The sequence below is a fragment of the Ochotona curzoniae genome, unplaced genomic scaffold, assembly GCF_017591425.1.
Source record: "Ochotona curzoniae isolate NIBS_2020 unplaced genomic scaffold, NIBS_Ocur_1.0 contig_66, whole genome shotgun sequence".
Taxonomy (NCBI): domain Eukaryota; kingdom Metazoa; phylum Chordata; class Mammalia; order Lagomorpha; family Ochotonidae; genus Ochotona; species Ochotona curzoniae.
The window spans coordinates 4,722,116-4,739,257 of NW_024466512.1; the positions used below are offsets into that span (position 1 = coordinate 4,722,116).

The 17,142-nt window shown below is 44.9% G+C and overlaps 1 protein-coding gene across 3 annotated transcripts in view; it reads right to left on the minus strand.

The window, feature by feature from the left end:
* ZRANB1 (zinc finger RANBP2-type containing 1) overlaps positions 1-17,142 on the minus strand; it is a 53,690-nt gene that overhangs the window by 24,249 nt on the left and 12,299 nt on the right. Inside the window, exon 1 of one of the 3 annotated variants that reach the window (XM_040991956.1) lies at positions 11,995-13,329. In XM_040991956.1, coding sequence (XP_040847890.1) covers positions 11,995-12,808 — 814 coding nt within the window. In that variant the 5' untranslated portion in view covers positions 12,809-13,329. Of the gene's footprint in view, positions 1-11,994; positions 13,330-17,142 lie in introns of those variants that run through there. The other 2 variants (XM_040991955.1, XM_040991954.1) reach the window with 2 other exon arrangements.

Below are 17,142 nucleotides of genomic sequence, written 5' to 3' on the forward strand. Positions count from 1 at the left end.
CAGCCCTTGCTTTCCTTCAGAGACCGCCTATAAAGGAAGGACAGAGGCACACACCAAATCAGAAAGGTATCTGACACGGGAAGACTCATCCGGCATTAACTGAAAATCGAAGTGTATAACACGTCACTCAAAAATTGACTGAAACCTATCAGAACAATCAACAGCTTCCCTGGCTTTCTTTTCTAGAGACGGTAGTACCGTGACCTGGACACAAGGCTGCAGAGACACAACAAAAGATCAAGCTGAAAAAAAGCCAATACAAGCAAAGCAAAGAATGAATACTACGGAAAGACCATCATTCCCTTCCCCCAAAAAATCAAGTCCAAATAACATGGGTAACCATGGGATGCTGTAAAATCTACAGATCATGCTAGAACACAATCCTGAGTCTCCTTTAAGAATGTTTATTATGCTAATTGGGCCCGGCGCGGTAGCTCAGTGGTTAAGGTCCTCGCCTTGCACACCTGGGATCCCATATGGGCGCCGGTTCTATCCCGGCAGCCCTGCTTCCCTTCCAGCTCCCTGCCTGTGGCCCAGGAAAGCAGTCGAGGACAGCCCAAAGCTTTGGGACCCTGCACCCGCGTGGGAGACCAGGAAGAGGCTCCTGGCTTCTTATCGGCATAGCATCGGTTGTTGCACTCACTTGGGGAGTGAATCATCGGACGGAAGATCTTCCTCTCTGTCTCCCCTCTCTGTATATCCGCCTTTCCAATAAAAAAAAATTAAAAAATTAAAATAATAAGAATGTTTATTATGCCAATTTTAAAACAGCAGGATTGAAAACATAATGTTCATAAGAATCAAGCTTTCAGAAGTTCAAATAACAGTACTCCTCTCAATCACAACCGACAGAAACCACAGGCACCTTTCCCACCACTGCCTATAGAAAGATTTAACACAGCGACCTGGTAACTCCCACAACTCTTTCATGATCTCGTCAAACAATTCCACTGACATCCTCTAGGAACTGGCAAGGTGGGGCCAACATCGTGGCACAGGACACGCAGCTGCCACCTAGAAAGCTAACATCCCATATGGACGTCAGTTCAGGTCCCTGCTGCTCTACTTCTGACCCAGCTCCCTGCCAGTGCACCTCAAGGTGGCAGTGGAGGAAGGCCCACGTGTGGGACCCTTGGACCCACGTGGGAAATTCAGAGGAAACTCCAGCTCTGGCCTGCTCCAGCCCCAGCTGCTGCAGCCCTTTGGATCAGGGATCTGTCCTGTGTCTCCCCTTTTTTTTTCTTTGTAATTCTGCCTTATAAATAAATAAAATCTTTTTGTTGTTGGGGGGATGTTTAAGTTTTTTGTTTTTGCTTTTAATTGGAAAGGGAGATACACAGAAGAAACACAGAAAAAGATCTTCTTCCATCTGCTGGTTTACTCCCCAAGTGGTCATGATGGCCGGAGCTAAGCTGAGCTGAAGCCAGGAGCCAGGATTGTTCTCCAGCTCCCCCATGTGGGTACAGGCTCCCAAGGCTTTGGGCTATCCTCCACTGCTTTCCCAGGCCACCAATAAGGAACTGGAAGGGAAGTGCAGCAGCCAGGATTATGAACTGACACCCACATGGGATCCCAGCGATGCAAGGCAAAGATTAGTCACTAGGTTATCATGTCGGATCCACAAATAAATAAAATATTAAAAAAAAAATAACAGGGGGTGGGGGAGTAATGATCAGGAAATATTTTGTACATTAAGATCTACATTTACTTAAAGCAGAATGACACAAACAGGGACACAGCGAGGAAGGCTGCAAAAGGATTGAGGCAGGCTGAAGCCAGAAGCCTGGAGCTGACTCAGGACGCAGGAAGGGTGGCACTCAAGTCTTTGAGCACCATTCACTGCCTCCCAGACACATCAGGAAGGAGCTGGACTGGAAGCCAGGCAGCTAGAATACAAATGTACCACAATACCCATCCCAGGTAAAATGTGTGAAACTGTCAAATTAAGATGCCATTTGTATAGTTTATAAAGGGGGAAAATAGGAGGCTGTTTGTGTTAATTTCCTACAGATACAGCAACTGATACAATTCCAACCATGAAGTCAGGAGTTCTTCATGGGCACTGCTGGACCGAAGGCGACAGCAGGCCTGAGCTCCCGCGGAGCCTGAGGCAACCCCAACATGGTCATCCTCCAGGCTGCCGCATTCTCCAGTTCTGACACTCCAGCTCCTCCTGAGAGCCTGGCGCTCGGGCTGTCCTCCACTCAGCAGGACTCCTGGTCTGGATAACACCAAAGACCCTTAATTTAGCACACAGGCAGAAGCGCCTTTTCTACACATCACGTAGTATACTCGCAGATTCTGCAACTAAAATGTGCACATGGGGTGGAAGTAGACATCATTTTGCCTGATACACTATAAAGTCAAGTAAATCACTCTAACACTCTCTCTCTCTCTCTCTCTCTCTCACAAACACACGCTCCCCTCTCCTCCCTTCCCCTCCCCTAGGAGGTGTAGATTAACCTATATGGAGTTACAAGAAAATAAAAAGCAAAGTCAGACACTCTAATTTAATAGTGTTTTTTTTTATAAAAAAAAAAAAAAACACATATCTAACACTGTGTGACGTTTGTCACCAGTAAAACATCTCTGGAAAAAATCACTAATTTGAGGGCCATTGCTGTGGCAATACACAGTAGACCACTTCCTGCAAGACCAGCATCCTTAAGAGGGCTACCAGTGTCCTCACTGCTCCACTCTGGATCCAACTCCCTGCTAATGTACCTGGAAAAAGCAAAGATGCCAACTGCTTGAACCCTGCCCCCACATGGAAGACCCAGACGTAGCTCCTGGACCAGTTCATAGGATGGACATCTTTCAAAAAGGAACCTACTGTGATGACTTCTTTAGTCGAAGTTAAAATTTTGTCTGGATTATCACACAACACACCCCTTTAAGCTGATCAGATATGTACGTACAAACAAAGACCAAAATAAGAAAAAAATGACAGATTGTATATGGAATAGTTTCAATTTTCAGGAGGAAAAACAACACTGAGGCAATCTTCATGATTTACTTCCTTGAGAACAATTCTTTTATTATTATTATTATATTTATTTTATTATATTTTTGACAATCTTTACATAGTTAATTAGGGTAAAAAGGTTCAAGGGCTATAGGAAAGTGGGTAAGACTATTATTTCCCTATTGTTTCCTTCATGTTTAAAGGGGGTTATCAAGGGAGATGGCCCACCCAATTTCCCACCCTCCCCAGGTCCCGGATGTAGGGTATGCTCTGAGGTTCTTGCTCAAATGGTTTTGATAGTTCAACAGTTATGAATCGCTGCCAATCTTGCCACTCCAAGCACTATGAGGTCTTTGAAGAATCCACTGATTGACATAGTCCATCACAGAGTCTCTGTTTGCCCCGTATTTCACTGCCAACATACAGCTGAGATGGTTGGTAGACCTGTTCTGTCTTCTCTCTTTTCTTGGTTAGGGTTCTGAGTCTGCCATCTTGATTGGGGAGATCTCCAAAGAAACTTTGTCTGAGGGGTTCTCAAACCAGATTCTCATATGTACTAGCAAGTACAGGGCCCAGCACAGTCCATAGCGCTGATCAGCTGGTGGTTGCAATTGCTGGGCTGGTTCTGTTTTCACTCCCAACTTCCACTGGAACCAATGGGTGTTGCAGTCCAGCCTGGTTCTGCCCAGCACATACGTAGCCCTCGCATAAACCAGTGGGAGCTGCAGCCTAGTTGGAGCGACCGGCAATAACCCCCACCAGGCCCACCCCTACCCTGGTTTGCCAGTATGTGTAGCAGTAGTCCAGTCTGTCCCACACCCCATTCCACCCCAGCCGCTGTCCTGGTTTCATGCCCTCCCGTGGAAGTGGTAACCCAAGAGAGAGGAGCCCACTATTTCCCTCCCAGGTCCCTCCCACTTCCAGATTATTCACTCTCCAGATAGTTCTGTGCTTTGACTTGACAGAACTAGCCCCCAGGGCCAGCTTCTGCTAGCTGATGCTGTGGCCAAGCCCAAACAACCCTCACCCACTCTAATTTTGTTTGCACCACTAGGAATAATCAGCCCAGCCTGGCTTTTCCCTGATCTAGTCCACCTGAGGCGTACAGGTGTTGTAGCCCTGCCTAGTCTGGTCTGCCCCCATCCCAGCCCATGCTCTCCAGTGGGAGCAGCTGTCCAGCAAAGGAACCCTCCCTTATTCCCCTGCCGGCTCTGCCCCCTCCCCCCCTTCCTTGTTCTCAGGCTTGCTGGTTGGGCGCTGCAGTCCCTTCCGGTACAGGCAACCTCACCTTGGCATTCCATATTGTGCACTAGTCTTTGTTGCGACCGAACCTGGCTCGACCCACACTGTTCTGGTGCTTGGATTTGCCAGTGGATGACGTGGACAGATTCAGCCTGGTCTTCCCCCGACCCCTGCCAAATGTATGCCAGTGGGTAACTTTCCATGGCCTGTTCTGGGCTGTTTCCTATCATGTTTCTTGCACTTACCTGCCGGGTCTGTGTCCTGCCAGAGGAGTTGCCCAGGCTCCTCCATCAGAATCTATCCCAATGCCAGGGAGAACACAATTCTTAACAATGACACCAAAATGAATTCTACAAGAATATCCTAGAGCTGAAGTCCTCACCTTGCACACCCAGGAATCCACAGGGGTGCCAGTTTGTATCCCAACTGTTCCACTTCCCATCCAGCTCCCTGCTTGTGGCCTGGGAAAGCAGTGGAGGATGGCCCAGAGCCTTGGGACCCTGCACCCGCATGGGAGACCCAAAGAGGCTCCGGGCTCCTGGCATCAGATCAGCTCAGCTCTGGCCATTGCGGCCACTTGGGGAGTGAATCATGGGATGGAAGATCTTCCTCTCTGTCTCTCCTCTCTGTATATCCACCTTTCCAATAAAAATAAATAAAACTTTAAAAAATTCAAAAAAGAATATTCTAAATATGTATTAAACATATACAACACTACTTTTAAAAGTTCATGGGAAAACATTACTAAAATGTGCTTTGTTGCAAGAAGTTTCTGAAATCAAGACACAGTATTTTCACAATGTACATTTTCCATGAACTTCTGAGGCTCCTTCACAGGCAAAGATTTCAAAATTTTTTGCACCACGATAATCTTTTAATTCTATTTTCCACAAACCTTTTAAGCACTCTTTATTCTGCTCATTTTTGTTCAAATGAAGATAGTGTGTTTGTGAAACCAAATGGACAAATACTATAGCGTATTGAAGAGCAGTCATGTTCTGTAATGCCACCTAGCACCCTACACTGGGTAACTCACTGACACACACACAGGCTCTCACAAGAAAGAAAACCAGCATCAATATGAAAAATGCTGAAACAACAATCCTTGGTGCAATTAAGTTTTGAGAAAAAGGAAAGTATTAGAATAAATATTTTTGCAGACAACAGAATTCCAATGTATTTTCTATGTTTTAAAATAATTCAATTCTCAAGCATTCAGAGCACACTGCAAGTCACCCTCCAGGACCAGACTACAGGCAGACATTACCATAAGCCCTCTCTACAGTCAGAGGTAGCTGTGCCACTACTGTGGGACAAGTGAACATTTCAATATGAAAATTCCAATTTGGGGGCTGGTGACTGCAATGCCAGCATCCCATACGGGCTCTCGTTCATGTCCAGGCTCAAGTCCCAGCCGCTTCACTTTCAATCCAGATCTCTTCTAATGTGTGTGGGAAAGCAGTGAAGGATGGCCCAACACTCGGGTCCAAACACCCACATGACAGACCAGGATGAAGCTTGTGGCTTCTGCATGGCCCAGCTCAGGTTGCTGCAGCCATTTGGGGAGTGAATCAGTGGACGAAAGATTTCTGTCTCTCCTTCTCTCTATACTCCACCTGTCAAATAAATAATAAAAAAATAAATCTTGAAAAAAAAATCAAGGGCCAGCACAATGGCTCAACTGGCTAATCTTCCACCTTGCAGCATTGGCATCCCATATTGGCACCAGTTCGTGTCTTGGCTCCAGCTCCCTGCTTGTGGCCTGGGAAACCAGTGGAGGATAGCCCAAAGCTGTGGGACCCTACGCCCACAGGCGACACTCAAGAGGTTCCTGGCTCTTATTTAGGGAATGAGTCAGTGGATGGAAGATCTTTCTATCTCTCCCTTCTCTTTGTAAATCTGCCTTTCCAATAACAACTTTTTGAGTATTTGTTTGTTGGATCTGTTTTTATTGGAAAAGAGAGGATACACAAAGAGAAAGATCTTCCATCCTCTGGTTCATTCCCAAAGTGGCTACAATGGCCAATCCAAAGCCAGGAGCTTATTCTGGGTCTCCCACACAGGTGCAGGGTCCCAAGGCTCTGGGCCATCTTCCACTGCTTTCCCAGGCCACAAGAAGGGAGCTGGGTGGGAAGTGAAGCTGCCTGGACACAAACCAGCAACCACATGCGATCCTGGTAGTTGCAAGGCAAAGATTTAGCCACAGAGTCATTGCCCTGGACCCAAAAAGAATCAATCAATAAAGTCCAGTGTCTACCTGTTATGTACACTTAATTCCTTTTTGCCCACATCTTCAAAAGCTCAGTCTCAGCTCTTTCCCAACCTCATTAGCAGAAGTACTATATGAGCGAAACTGAAAAAATGCAGGCAGTATTTACAAAATAATGTAAAATACCAACTATGAAACAGTATGTCCAATGACAACTGAGTAAAACAGTTTCAGGTAAAAACTATTTGACAGAACCCTAGAAAGAACACACAAAATGATTTTTAAGATCAAATATTGTCATCAACAAAAACAGGAAGATGGGAGAAATGTACAGAAAATCGACTTGAGATTTTTCATTTCCTCAGACTGCCTAATGACAGAGAAGCTGAGCCTCTCTCCTCTCTCCAGTAATGCCCGCCTGACTACTGCCTCGGTCTCCCCACGCTGAGCCAGGGAGAAGCAGAGGCAGCTCTGCTGTGTTGGGCCCCAAGAAGTCTGTAAAGAGCTAGGAAGAAAGGAAAGAATACAGACATTCGGAAGACAAGCAGGATACAAAGCCCGTTCATCCAAATCTCAGTTCCAAAAAGATTCACCCAACAAATATTTAAGTTCTCAGTACCAGGATACAGTTGTAAACAAATAAAACTTCTGTCCCTCCACCCTCAACTTAAACTCAGGATGGGAAAAAGGATGAATAACAAACAATGTAACTAACTATATTAAAAAGTGGCAAGTATTACAAATTAAATCTAGGAGCTGAGAGTACATGACAGAGATGAAATTCTAGATATAGCACCCAAGGAGGGTCTTACTGAGAAAGCAACATCTGATACAGAACTGGTGGAGGTGACTTAGTAAACTCTGCGATCCAGAGAGCAGTGCAGGCAGAAGACGGATTAAGCACAAAGCCTGAGGCTCATCTGCAGCAAGAAAGGGGCCAGCACAGCCAGGGCGGGAGCTAGTGGACAGCAGAGAACTGACTGTGCACCTCCAGGCCAGGGAAGGTCTTCAGGAGTCTTCAGGGGCTTGACTTTCAAACAATCACTACAGGGTCCAGAGATCTATTTATTTTTATTTGAAAGGTGCATTTGCAGAGAAAGGAGGAGAGCCAGATCTTCCATCTGCTCATTCACTCCTGAAATGGAGCTGAAGTGGACTGAAACCAGGAACCTGGAGCTTCTCCTAGGTCTCCCAAACAGGTACAGGGGCCCAATGCCTTGGGACATTTTCCACTGCTTTTCCAGGCACATTAACAGGGAGCTGGACATGAAGTGGAGCAGTTGGGACTCAAACCAGTGCCCACAAGGAATGTCAGCATCTCCGGTAGAAGTTTAACCTACTACCCACAATGCCAGGCACAGAGATGGTAATGTCCTTCGTGTCCTTTCCGTTCCCTACCCTGCACCCTGCCCCCATCTCTGTGCCTGGCTTTGAAAAGCAGGTGGGGATGGCTGAAGTCCTTTGGTCCTTACACCTACATGGGAGACCTACAGGAGGCTCCTGGCTCCCAATTAGCTCACCTCTAGCAACTGTGGTCATTTGCAGCTTGAACCAACAGAAATGTACCTTTCAAATAAATAAATCTTAAAAAGGATACAACAGTCAGAGCCAGCCTAGTCAAACTGGAGTCTAGCTTGGTTCATTCCCATGTGGGTGGCAGGGGTCCAAGCACCTGGGCCATCTTCTACTGCTTTCCCAGACACACTGGCAGGAAGTTGGATCAGAAGCAGTGGAACCAAACCATTGCTCCTAGAATGCTAGTGTGGCAGCTTAACTTGCTGTGCCACAGGGCAAGACCATAATCATCTAACAATTCAGAATAACAGTGTGCAGCAAACAGCCAAAAATTTTGCTGAATGGGAAAGAGTCCACACTAGCAGGAACTATCATACAACCAACTCTAGGCCCAAGAATCCAGGACAGGACATTTGGGATGGAAAAAGTAATGACAAAGAAATTTTTGTCAATGACCCAAGACCAAATTCGTTATCAGTTCCCTTGGAACAGGTTCATGTTCATTGTTCAAGTTGAGGTCACAATCACTAAAATGCACAGAGGCCCAATATGTCTATTCAAAGGCACACCAACAACAACGACAAAGCTAAGAGGTAGCAATTCACTGCGGTGGGAGACCAACACCTCATATTCGAGCACCGATTTCTCATTACCCCCCTTCTGATCCAGCTCCCTAATATACCAGGGAAAGTAGCAAATGACTGACTGAGTTCCTGGCCCCACTCTTGTGAGGTATTTTGTTTTGTTGTGTTGTGTTTTGGAGAGCGGGTGGGAGGGGTTGAAAGAGAGGGGACAGGTTTCCAAGATGCTTATTTGGGCAGATCCAGCAGGGGGTGCTGCACACAGAAAAGGGTGTTGCAGTCTCTTTAGGGAGTACACCTAAGTACTGGATGGAAGATCCCTGTGTTACTCTGGCTTTTAAGTAAATAAAAAAATAAGCCTGGAAAGGAAAAGGAAAGGAAAAAGAAGAAGAAGGCGGCCCAGCACAGCAGTCTACTGACTAAAGTCCTCGCCTTGCATGGGCTGAGATCCCATACGGGCACCAGTTCACACCCGACTGCTCCACCCACTTTCCAGCTCCCTGCCTGTGGCCTGGGAAAGCTGCAGAGGACAGCCCAAAGCCTTGGGACCCTGCGTCGCATGGGAGACCTGGAAGAAGCACCTGGATTTAGGTGGGCTTCGCTCCAGTTGTGGCAACCACTTGGGGAGTGAACCACTGGATGGAAGATCTTCAACTCTGCGTCATCTTCTCTCTGCAAACCTTTCTAATAAAAATAAACTAATCTTTAAAAAAAGACTCATAAGGACAAACATTGATTTATTTTAACTTGTATGCCTTAAGGACAGAAAATGTTTCAACCAGTTCTTTTCCTACGATGCAGTGAGTTGGCACAATGAGCACTGGACCCCTAAAGCATGCTATGACCTCCAAAGGAGATACAGCTCACTTGCATGTGCAGATCTGCATGTACTCAAAGGCAGTCCTGTGGTAAAATTATATAGAACACACACTTCTCTGCAAAAATTATCTGCTCCAAAGGCATACATAATTAAAAGACAATCACATGAGACACAGAGAGCCCATTAATATGAAACCTTCAGAATAGGTGAAGACAGGGAGGAACCTGGCTGTCGGGAACGACGGATGGCAATAGGTCCACAGGCACAGGACTTTGTTGAGGATGAGGCTTTGCAACTAACCAGAGCACGTGGCTGCACAACACTGGGCATGCACTAAATGGTTGGTCTGCTTTATGCTGTATGAATTTGATCTTTATTTCAAAACACCAATAAAAAATCCCTTTATTTTTCCTGGGTTATTTAAGATTTATCTATTTATATTGGAAAGGCAGATTTATGGACAGCCAAGATGAACTGGTGCCATTTGGGGTCCTGGCACTTGCAAGGTGAGCATTTAGCCAAGGAGCCATTGCACCTGGGCCCTTATTTCCTGTTCAAAAATAGAGAATCACACCACCTGTGACTCCCACATTTAGACTGGGTGGAAATCAATGGAACACAAAAGGACCTCCGAGACAGGAGGCTTTTTCAGCTCAGTGGCTAAAATCCTTGCTTTCCACATGGCACCAGCATCCCATATGGGTGAGGTTCCTGCCCCAAATGCTCCACTCCCATCCAGCTCCCTGCCTGTGGCTTGGGAAAGCAGTCAAGGACGGCCCAGAGCCTTGGGACCCTGCATCCGCATGGGAAACCCGGAAGAAGCTACTGGCTCCTGGCTTTGGATTGGCTCAGCTCCAGCAGCCACTGTAGCCACTGGGGGAATGAACCAGAGGGTGGAAGATCTTTCTCTTTCCTTCTCTCTGTATATCTGCCTTTCCAATAAATCTTTTTTTCACCCTTAGACTTCAAGACAGAGCACAAAATTGACTACTGTTAGGTGCCTACAACGTCTGAGGTTAAAAGCTCATCAGCTGGGCCCGGTGTGGTGGTGCAGTGGTTAAGGTCCTCGCCTTGCACGCCCGGGATCCCATATGGGCGCCGGTTCTATCCTGGCAGCCCCGCTTCCCATCCAGCTCCCTGCCTGTGGCCTGGGAAAGCAGTCGAGGACGGCCCAAAGCTTTGGGACCCTGCACCCGCGTGGGAGACCCGGGGGGAGGCTCCTGGCTTCGGATCGGCATAGCATTGGTTGTTATGCTCACTTGGGGAGTGAATCATCGGACGGAAGATCTTCCTCTCTGTCTCTCCTCTCTGTATATCCGCCTTTCCAATAAAAATAAAATAAATCTTAAAAGAAAAAAGCTCATCTGCTGGGATACTCTCTTTGCCAAGACAGAGTAAAAGCTAAAATCAAGTTTCTTAATTCTACACTTTTTTTGTTTTGTTTTTAAAGATTTACTTATTTTTATTACAAAGTCAGATATACAGAGAGGAGGGGAGAGAGAGAGAGATCTTCCATCTGATGATTCACTCCCCAAGTGAGCGCAACGGCTGGTGCTAAGCAGATCTGGAGCCAGGAGCCAGGAACAACTTCTAGGCCTCCCACACAAGTGCAGGGTTCCAAGGCTCTGGCCAGTCCTCGACTGCTTTCTCAGGCCACAAGCAGGGAGCTGGATGGCAAGTGGAGCTGCCGGGATTAGAACCAGTGCCCATATGGGATCCTGGCACATTCAAGGCAAGAACTTTAGTTGCTAGGCCATGCCGCTGGGCCCTTAATTCTACACTTGGAACTTGCAGGATATAGAACAAACTCGAGAGTACATCCACGGGGGTAATAAATGAGTAATGAGAAAAAATGCAAGCAAAGGCTTTACTGCTGTCCACACCAACTTTACTCCTTTACCAAATTGAATGTCAAAGTAAGCATTCCATCCAAATAAATTAAGTCATAAAATCCAAACATCTAATCTACCCCCCCCAAAAAAAAACCACTAACGATTCAACTCACACATGTTTACCTCCCAAGGGCAGAACTGAGGGAGCAGGGCTTTCTCAACAGCTCTGGTGACTCAGACCATCATGCAACACTTCCTCAGGAAAACACCAACAACGCACACACACCACGGCTTGAGTTACGGAGTCAGCTGGTTATGTGCATTCAGTTCCACAAAGTTCACAAATATTTATTACACGGTATTCACATTAGATTAACACCCATATTTTTCAGGGTCACCATTATGTTTGTTCAACTTGGTGGAGTCCCCATTTTTGTGATATTTTTAACATATGACTAAAGCTTCTGCCATCCCAAGATGCTCCCACTGTTTACAGACACTCCAACAGCAGCTGGGGCTCCTCAGCTACCTCTTGTTACAGTCACTAGAGCAGCAGCTTTAGATTCCAGCTATTGACTTCACTAGTGGTATGTTAAACTACACAATTTGAACGGCTTTCCTCCTAGCGATGGAAAGAGACGTTACAATTCAATGTGGACAGTTCAATGCAAATGACCACAAGGGCACAACTCCGAGCTTGTGAGGTTTGACGCCAGAGCGCAGCTCCCAGCTGAATGACCTCCACAGCACTGACTACCTCCATCTCTGTTCACATCACTTGTAATACCTTTCCTAAGTCCATTCAAAAAACACGGCCAACAAAAACTTACCCACACAAGCATTGAGGAAGAGCCAATCGGTCTTTTTCATCCTGTTTTTAATCTGCTTTAGTTTCTTAAAGTCCACTTCAAGCTCCTCCTGGCTACCGACAGCACCAGCCAACTCAATCCTCTGAAAATCCATCTTCACTTCTGAGTCCCGTTTAGCAGCAGGAGGCGATCTTCTCTGACTGTTGCCACTACTGCAGCTCCCCCTCCACCGTGCCCTGTCCTGCTCATTTATTATGGAAGAAGCCTCTTCAGTCTCTGCCAGCTCTATGGCTTCAATGTTATTGGGTCTGGGGTGATCACAAACGACACATTTTTTAGCCTTCGCCCAGTTTTCATACGTGCAAATAGAACAAGTCCAATGCTGGGTTCTTGTGTTCAATTTATTTCTATCATTGTATTCCTCACAAGGATCAACAGAAAAAGCAACCGGTCTGGAGCCAGATCCTGAGGACTGAGGGGATTCTGTGGGACTCCTGGTCCTGCGCTGTGACAAGCACTGCGTACACCTGATCGCTCTCGGCCAGTTCAAGTACGTGCACATGTGGCATGACCACTTATTCGCGTTCTCCATGCTGTATGAAGACTTCACCCTTGGTCGTGCACTGGAGTCTGGACAGATCAAAGGACTACTTCCTCCTTCGGTGCTGGAAGGATCCCAGTCTCTGCCGACATCACTGGAACCACTTTTAAAGGGATCTTCTGTAATAATTGTTCCACTGGGTCTTTGGGCACGACACATGGTACACTTGATCGCAGATGGCCAGTTTTCATACGTACAATATTCACAAGCCCACTTGATTCCACGTTCTGACATTGTGCACTTCTTCAAGTGAATTATGTCAGGCAGGAAGCTACAAATAAGCAGGACATGATTATTTAGGATGGTTATTAAACAATAATTACCTAATTCTGCTCCAAAACATGCAAAAAATAAATATACCCTTCAACTTCGAAGTTTTCCAAAGGTTTCAGAGGTAGGACCTAATTTTCTACTTCGGTTTCCACAAATACACTACAGGTGAATATCTAAAGAAAACCCTTACCCCAAGATCTAATCAAATTGCATTTTGAAATGCTAAGGGTGGCGGTGGGGAGCAGAGGATAAAGTCAGATCTGTTCTAAGAGGAAAGGAAAATAAACTGAGGAAGCCACAAATTTTAATTTCAGTTAGGTCCATTGCTAACAGTTAAAGAGTCTCAAAGGCAAGACAGGAAACCAAATACCACCATAAACCTACAAGCAATGTTGAATTATAAGCAACACAGATTATGCTATCTAGGTACAGCATACACTTGCTTTATAATGTCTGAATTTTGTTGTTGTTTTTTTAAGATTTTTTTTTATTGGAAAGGCAGATGTACAGAGAGACAGAGAAGAAGATATCCCATCCAATGATTCACTCCCCAAGTGAGCACAATGGCCAGTGTGCGCTGATCTGAAGCCCAGAGCCAGGAGACTCTTTCGGGTCTCCCACGCGGGTGCAGGGTCCCAAGGCCTTGGGCCGTCCTCAACGGCTCCCCCAGGCCACAAGCAGGGAGCTGGATGGGAAGTGGAGCCGCCAAGATTAGAACTGGTGCCCATATGGGATCCTGGAGCGTTCAAGGCAAGGACTTTAGCCACTACACCACTGCGCTGGGCCCCCAGATCCTTTCTTAATATCCTGATTCCTGAATCCTCAAAATCTAGTTTAGTTGGGAGCCTGGAGCATAAAATTGGCAATACAACATCTCAGAAATAACTATTATATAATCATTTCAATATCATTCTGAAGGTCCATATTCAAAACACAAAATGTTTTAAATAGTCAAAAGCAATTCCTATTCAAAATCTAATCACTGCTTAAACTTCCTAGGAATCTGTCTGGGCTTACTAACACTGCATTATCATGAGGATTTTATTATTTAATCACAAAATAGCTTAGACAAAATAATCTAGTGATTCTTCAAAAAGTATTCATTTATTTTTATTGGAAAGCCAGATGTACAGAGAGAAGGAGAGACAGAAAGATCTCCCATCCACCATTTCACTGCCAAAAACCACAACAGTTGGGACAGAGTTGACCCGAAACCAGGAGCCAGGAGCCTCCACCAGATCACCCACGCTGGTGCAGGGTCCCGAGGACTTGGGTCATCCTCCACCACCTTCCCAAGCCACAAGCAAGGAGCTGGACAGGAAGTAGGGCAGCCAGGACACAAACCATAACCCTTATGGGGTGATGCCACTCGTAGGAGGAGGATTAGCCCTTCAATTCCTGGCGCCAGCCCCCTAGTGACACATGCAACCTCTGTTTTCTTAAATCCCTTTGCCACTCAGTATCATCCCTCCATTCTTTTTAATGAGAAAGAAATCATACAGAGTAATAGAAGCTTTTTACTCACTTTCCCGAACCTGGGAAATCACTTTGTATCATGTTCTTGTCTGCTAATCTGCATTTATGATATGAATAATGTCAAAAACCAAGGGCTCCTATTAAGTAACTATGTTACAGCCCCTTCACCTTGCACATGGCTGGAAGGAAGCACAGCTGAACTCAGACCAAGGACAAGTCCCCACGCTGGTCAGGTCTGACTGCTGTGGAGACAGAGCCAAGGGGCCAAGCTCTCCTGTAAAGGAGACCCAACTTGAATTTCAATGGAAGCCTGCTACTTGATCCTAAATCATCTTTAAAGACTTTAATCAATTTTTTATTTCAGTCTTACTAGTTTTAATGATAGAATGCTATGTTTAGAATTTTAATACAGCAATAAAACTGGCAAATCAAACGGGCTGATGAGCCAAAGGAGATGTTTTTCTACGCGCTCTCAAGCACGTGTGCAGTGTATGCCTGCCACTAGACTGTTAGCACTACTCAGTGAACTTCTCCCTGCAAGCATCACAATCTCGTCACTGAACCGAGAAAGCCAACGCAACTGCCTTTACGAGGCTCTGGAATCTGCTTCAGTAAACTACCTCTTCACCCGGACTGTTCAAACGATCTTACTTAGATTTTTAAATTTTATGCAAACTAGGATCTCACATATAGCATCACAATTAAAAAAAAAAAAAAGATAAAGTCTGTTAAAGGGCACAGAACATAATTATAAAGGCATCCAAAGAGGAAACAATAGAAATTTAATACAATTTTCATTTTCATTTGGAAGTGCCATTCCTCGCAAAAATGAAATGCAAAAATGTTACTTTCTCATGCTATTGAAAATTAAAATGATCAATAAAAACGTTTAACAAGAACAACTGCTATAACAAACATAACCCAAGCTACTCTAAATTTAATATTTTCTTTAAACCAGTCATATTCAAAAATCCAGGCTTGCTTTAGTAATTCCTACTTTGACGTTCTTGTAGGCACAACCTAACAGCCTATCTACACTACCTTTATCTTGATGGAACTAATGTAACAGCATGATATGTTTAAATGTCCAAGGCTAACAATAAAGACAACAAACAGCAGCCTCTTTAACAAAGCACCACCATTTCCGCCGGGTAGAATAAGGACAAACAGCTGGCTACTGCTTAGCCTGTCTCTTCTGAAAATCCAGGAATAATCAAGCTCATGAATTTTGAAATAAGTTATATATAACAATGTACTGAATCCATTTTGTAGGAATTGAAGATCTATTGTTTTTTTAATAAGTGAAAACTAAAATTCACTTGAGAGGATTCTTTGAGACAGCCATTTATACCTATGATAGTAAGTAAAATGAAAGAAAAAGGGTAACATCACCTCAACTTTGTGATTCTGCCTTACTAAGACATTAACACTAAGTGCATTTCTTCTAGATTTCAAAACATTCCAAAATACATGTAAAATGAAATCTATTAAATTAAATGTATGTAAAATTCAAAGCAATCAGTTCTAAAAACACTGTACCTTAAAACTGCTTTTAGAGCCCATCACGGTAGCCAAGTGGCTAAGGTCCTCGCCACATGCCAGGATCCCATGGGCATTGGTTCCTGTCCTGACAGCCCCGCTTCCCATCCAGCTCCCTGCTTGTGGCCTAGGAAAGCAGTCGAGGACGGCCCAAAGCCTTGGGACCCTGCACCCACATGGGAGACCCAAAGAAGCTCCTGGCTTTGGATCAGCTCAGCTCCAGCCATTACAGCCACTTGAGGAGTGAATCAGTGGATGGAAGATTTTCCTCTCTGTTGCCCCTCCTCTCTGTGTATCTGACTCTCCAACAAAAACATGACTAATTCTGTATATAACACACATTTCCAAATTCTTTTAAGAGTTGTTTACTTCATTTACTTATTTGAAAGTCAGATTTACACAGAGAAGGAGAGACAAAGATCTTCCATCAACTGTTTCACTCCACAAGTGGCTACACTGGCCAGAGACGAGCCAATTCAAAGCCAGATTCAGGCCCAGATTTCCAAATTCTATACAGGAATCATACTTCAGTTAAGTGGTCTAATAAAATCTGCACAATCCAGAACTTCCTAAGGAGAACTTACCACCAGTGCTACTCCTAATTACCCTTTGCTTCAAACTCAATCCTGAGAGCTTCCATTCCGTGAACCAGGAGTCCATTTGTGCATCAGGCTCTACCACAATTGAGTGAAGTCTCCAAACACAGCCACCGTTTTCTAGGACTAAATTCCTAGTGGCTGTCATTACATACTCCCAAAGACTAAAAACAATATATTCTTGGGGAGGGGCGGGCTAGACTATCATACCATCACATTTAAAGATTAAGCCATATTTATAAACATTACTAAGCACTATATACAAAATTTATCTACGCTGAGGTCAAGATCACAGCCACATTGCAGACTCTGCCAAGAGAAGCTCAGAGACGACCGGAGAACCAAAGCAACACAAAAATGGAACCTGCTGCATCCAGTGCAAACTCCGTAACAGAGGGACCGTCAATCATGGCCACTCCCACACTGAGCACTGTGTCAACGGCTTCAAATGGCAAGTTATTCAGAGAATGAGCTGATCACACTCATCTTTACACGATGGTTTTTCCTTAGCTTTTTAAGGTAACCCTGTATTTATTAAGATAAATTAGTGAAAACAAGGCTCAGACCATCTTCAAGGAACACAGATGAGAACTAAAACCAAGAACAACAATCCAAACTTGCTGAAATCCCAAGTTTTTACAATTAGTTGAGGTAATTTTGAAATGTAAAACTTAAAATTAAAAT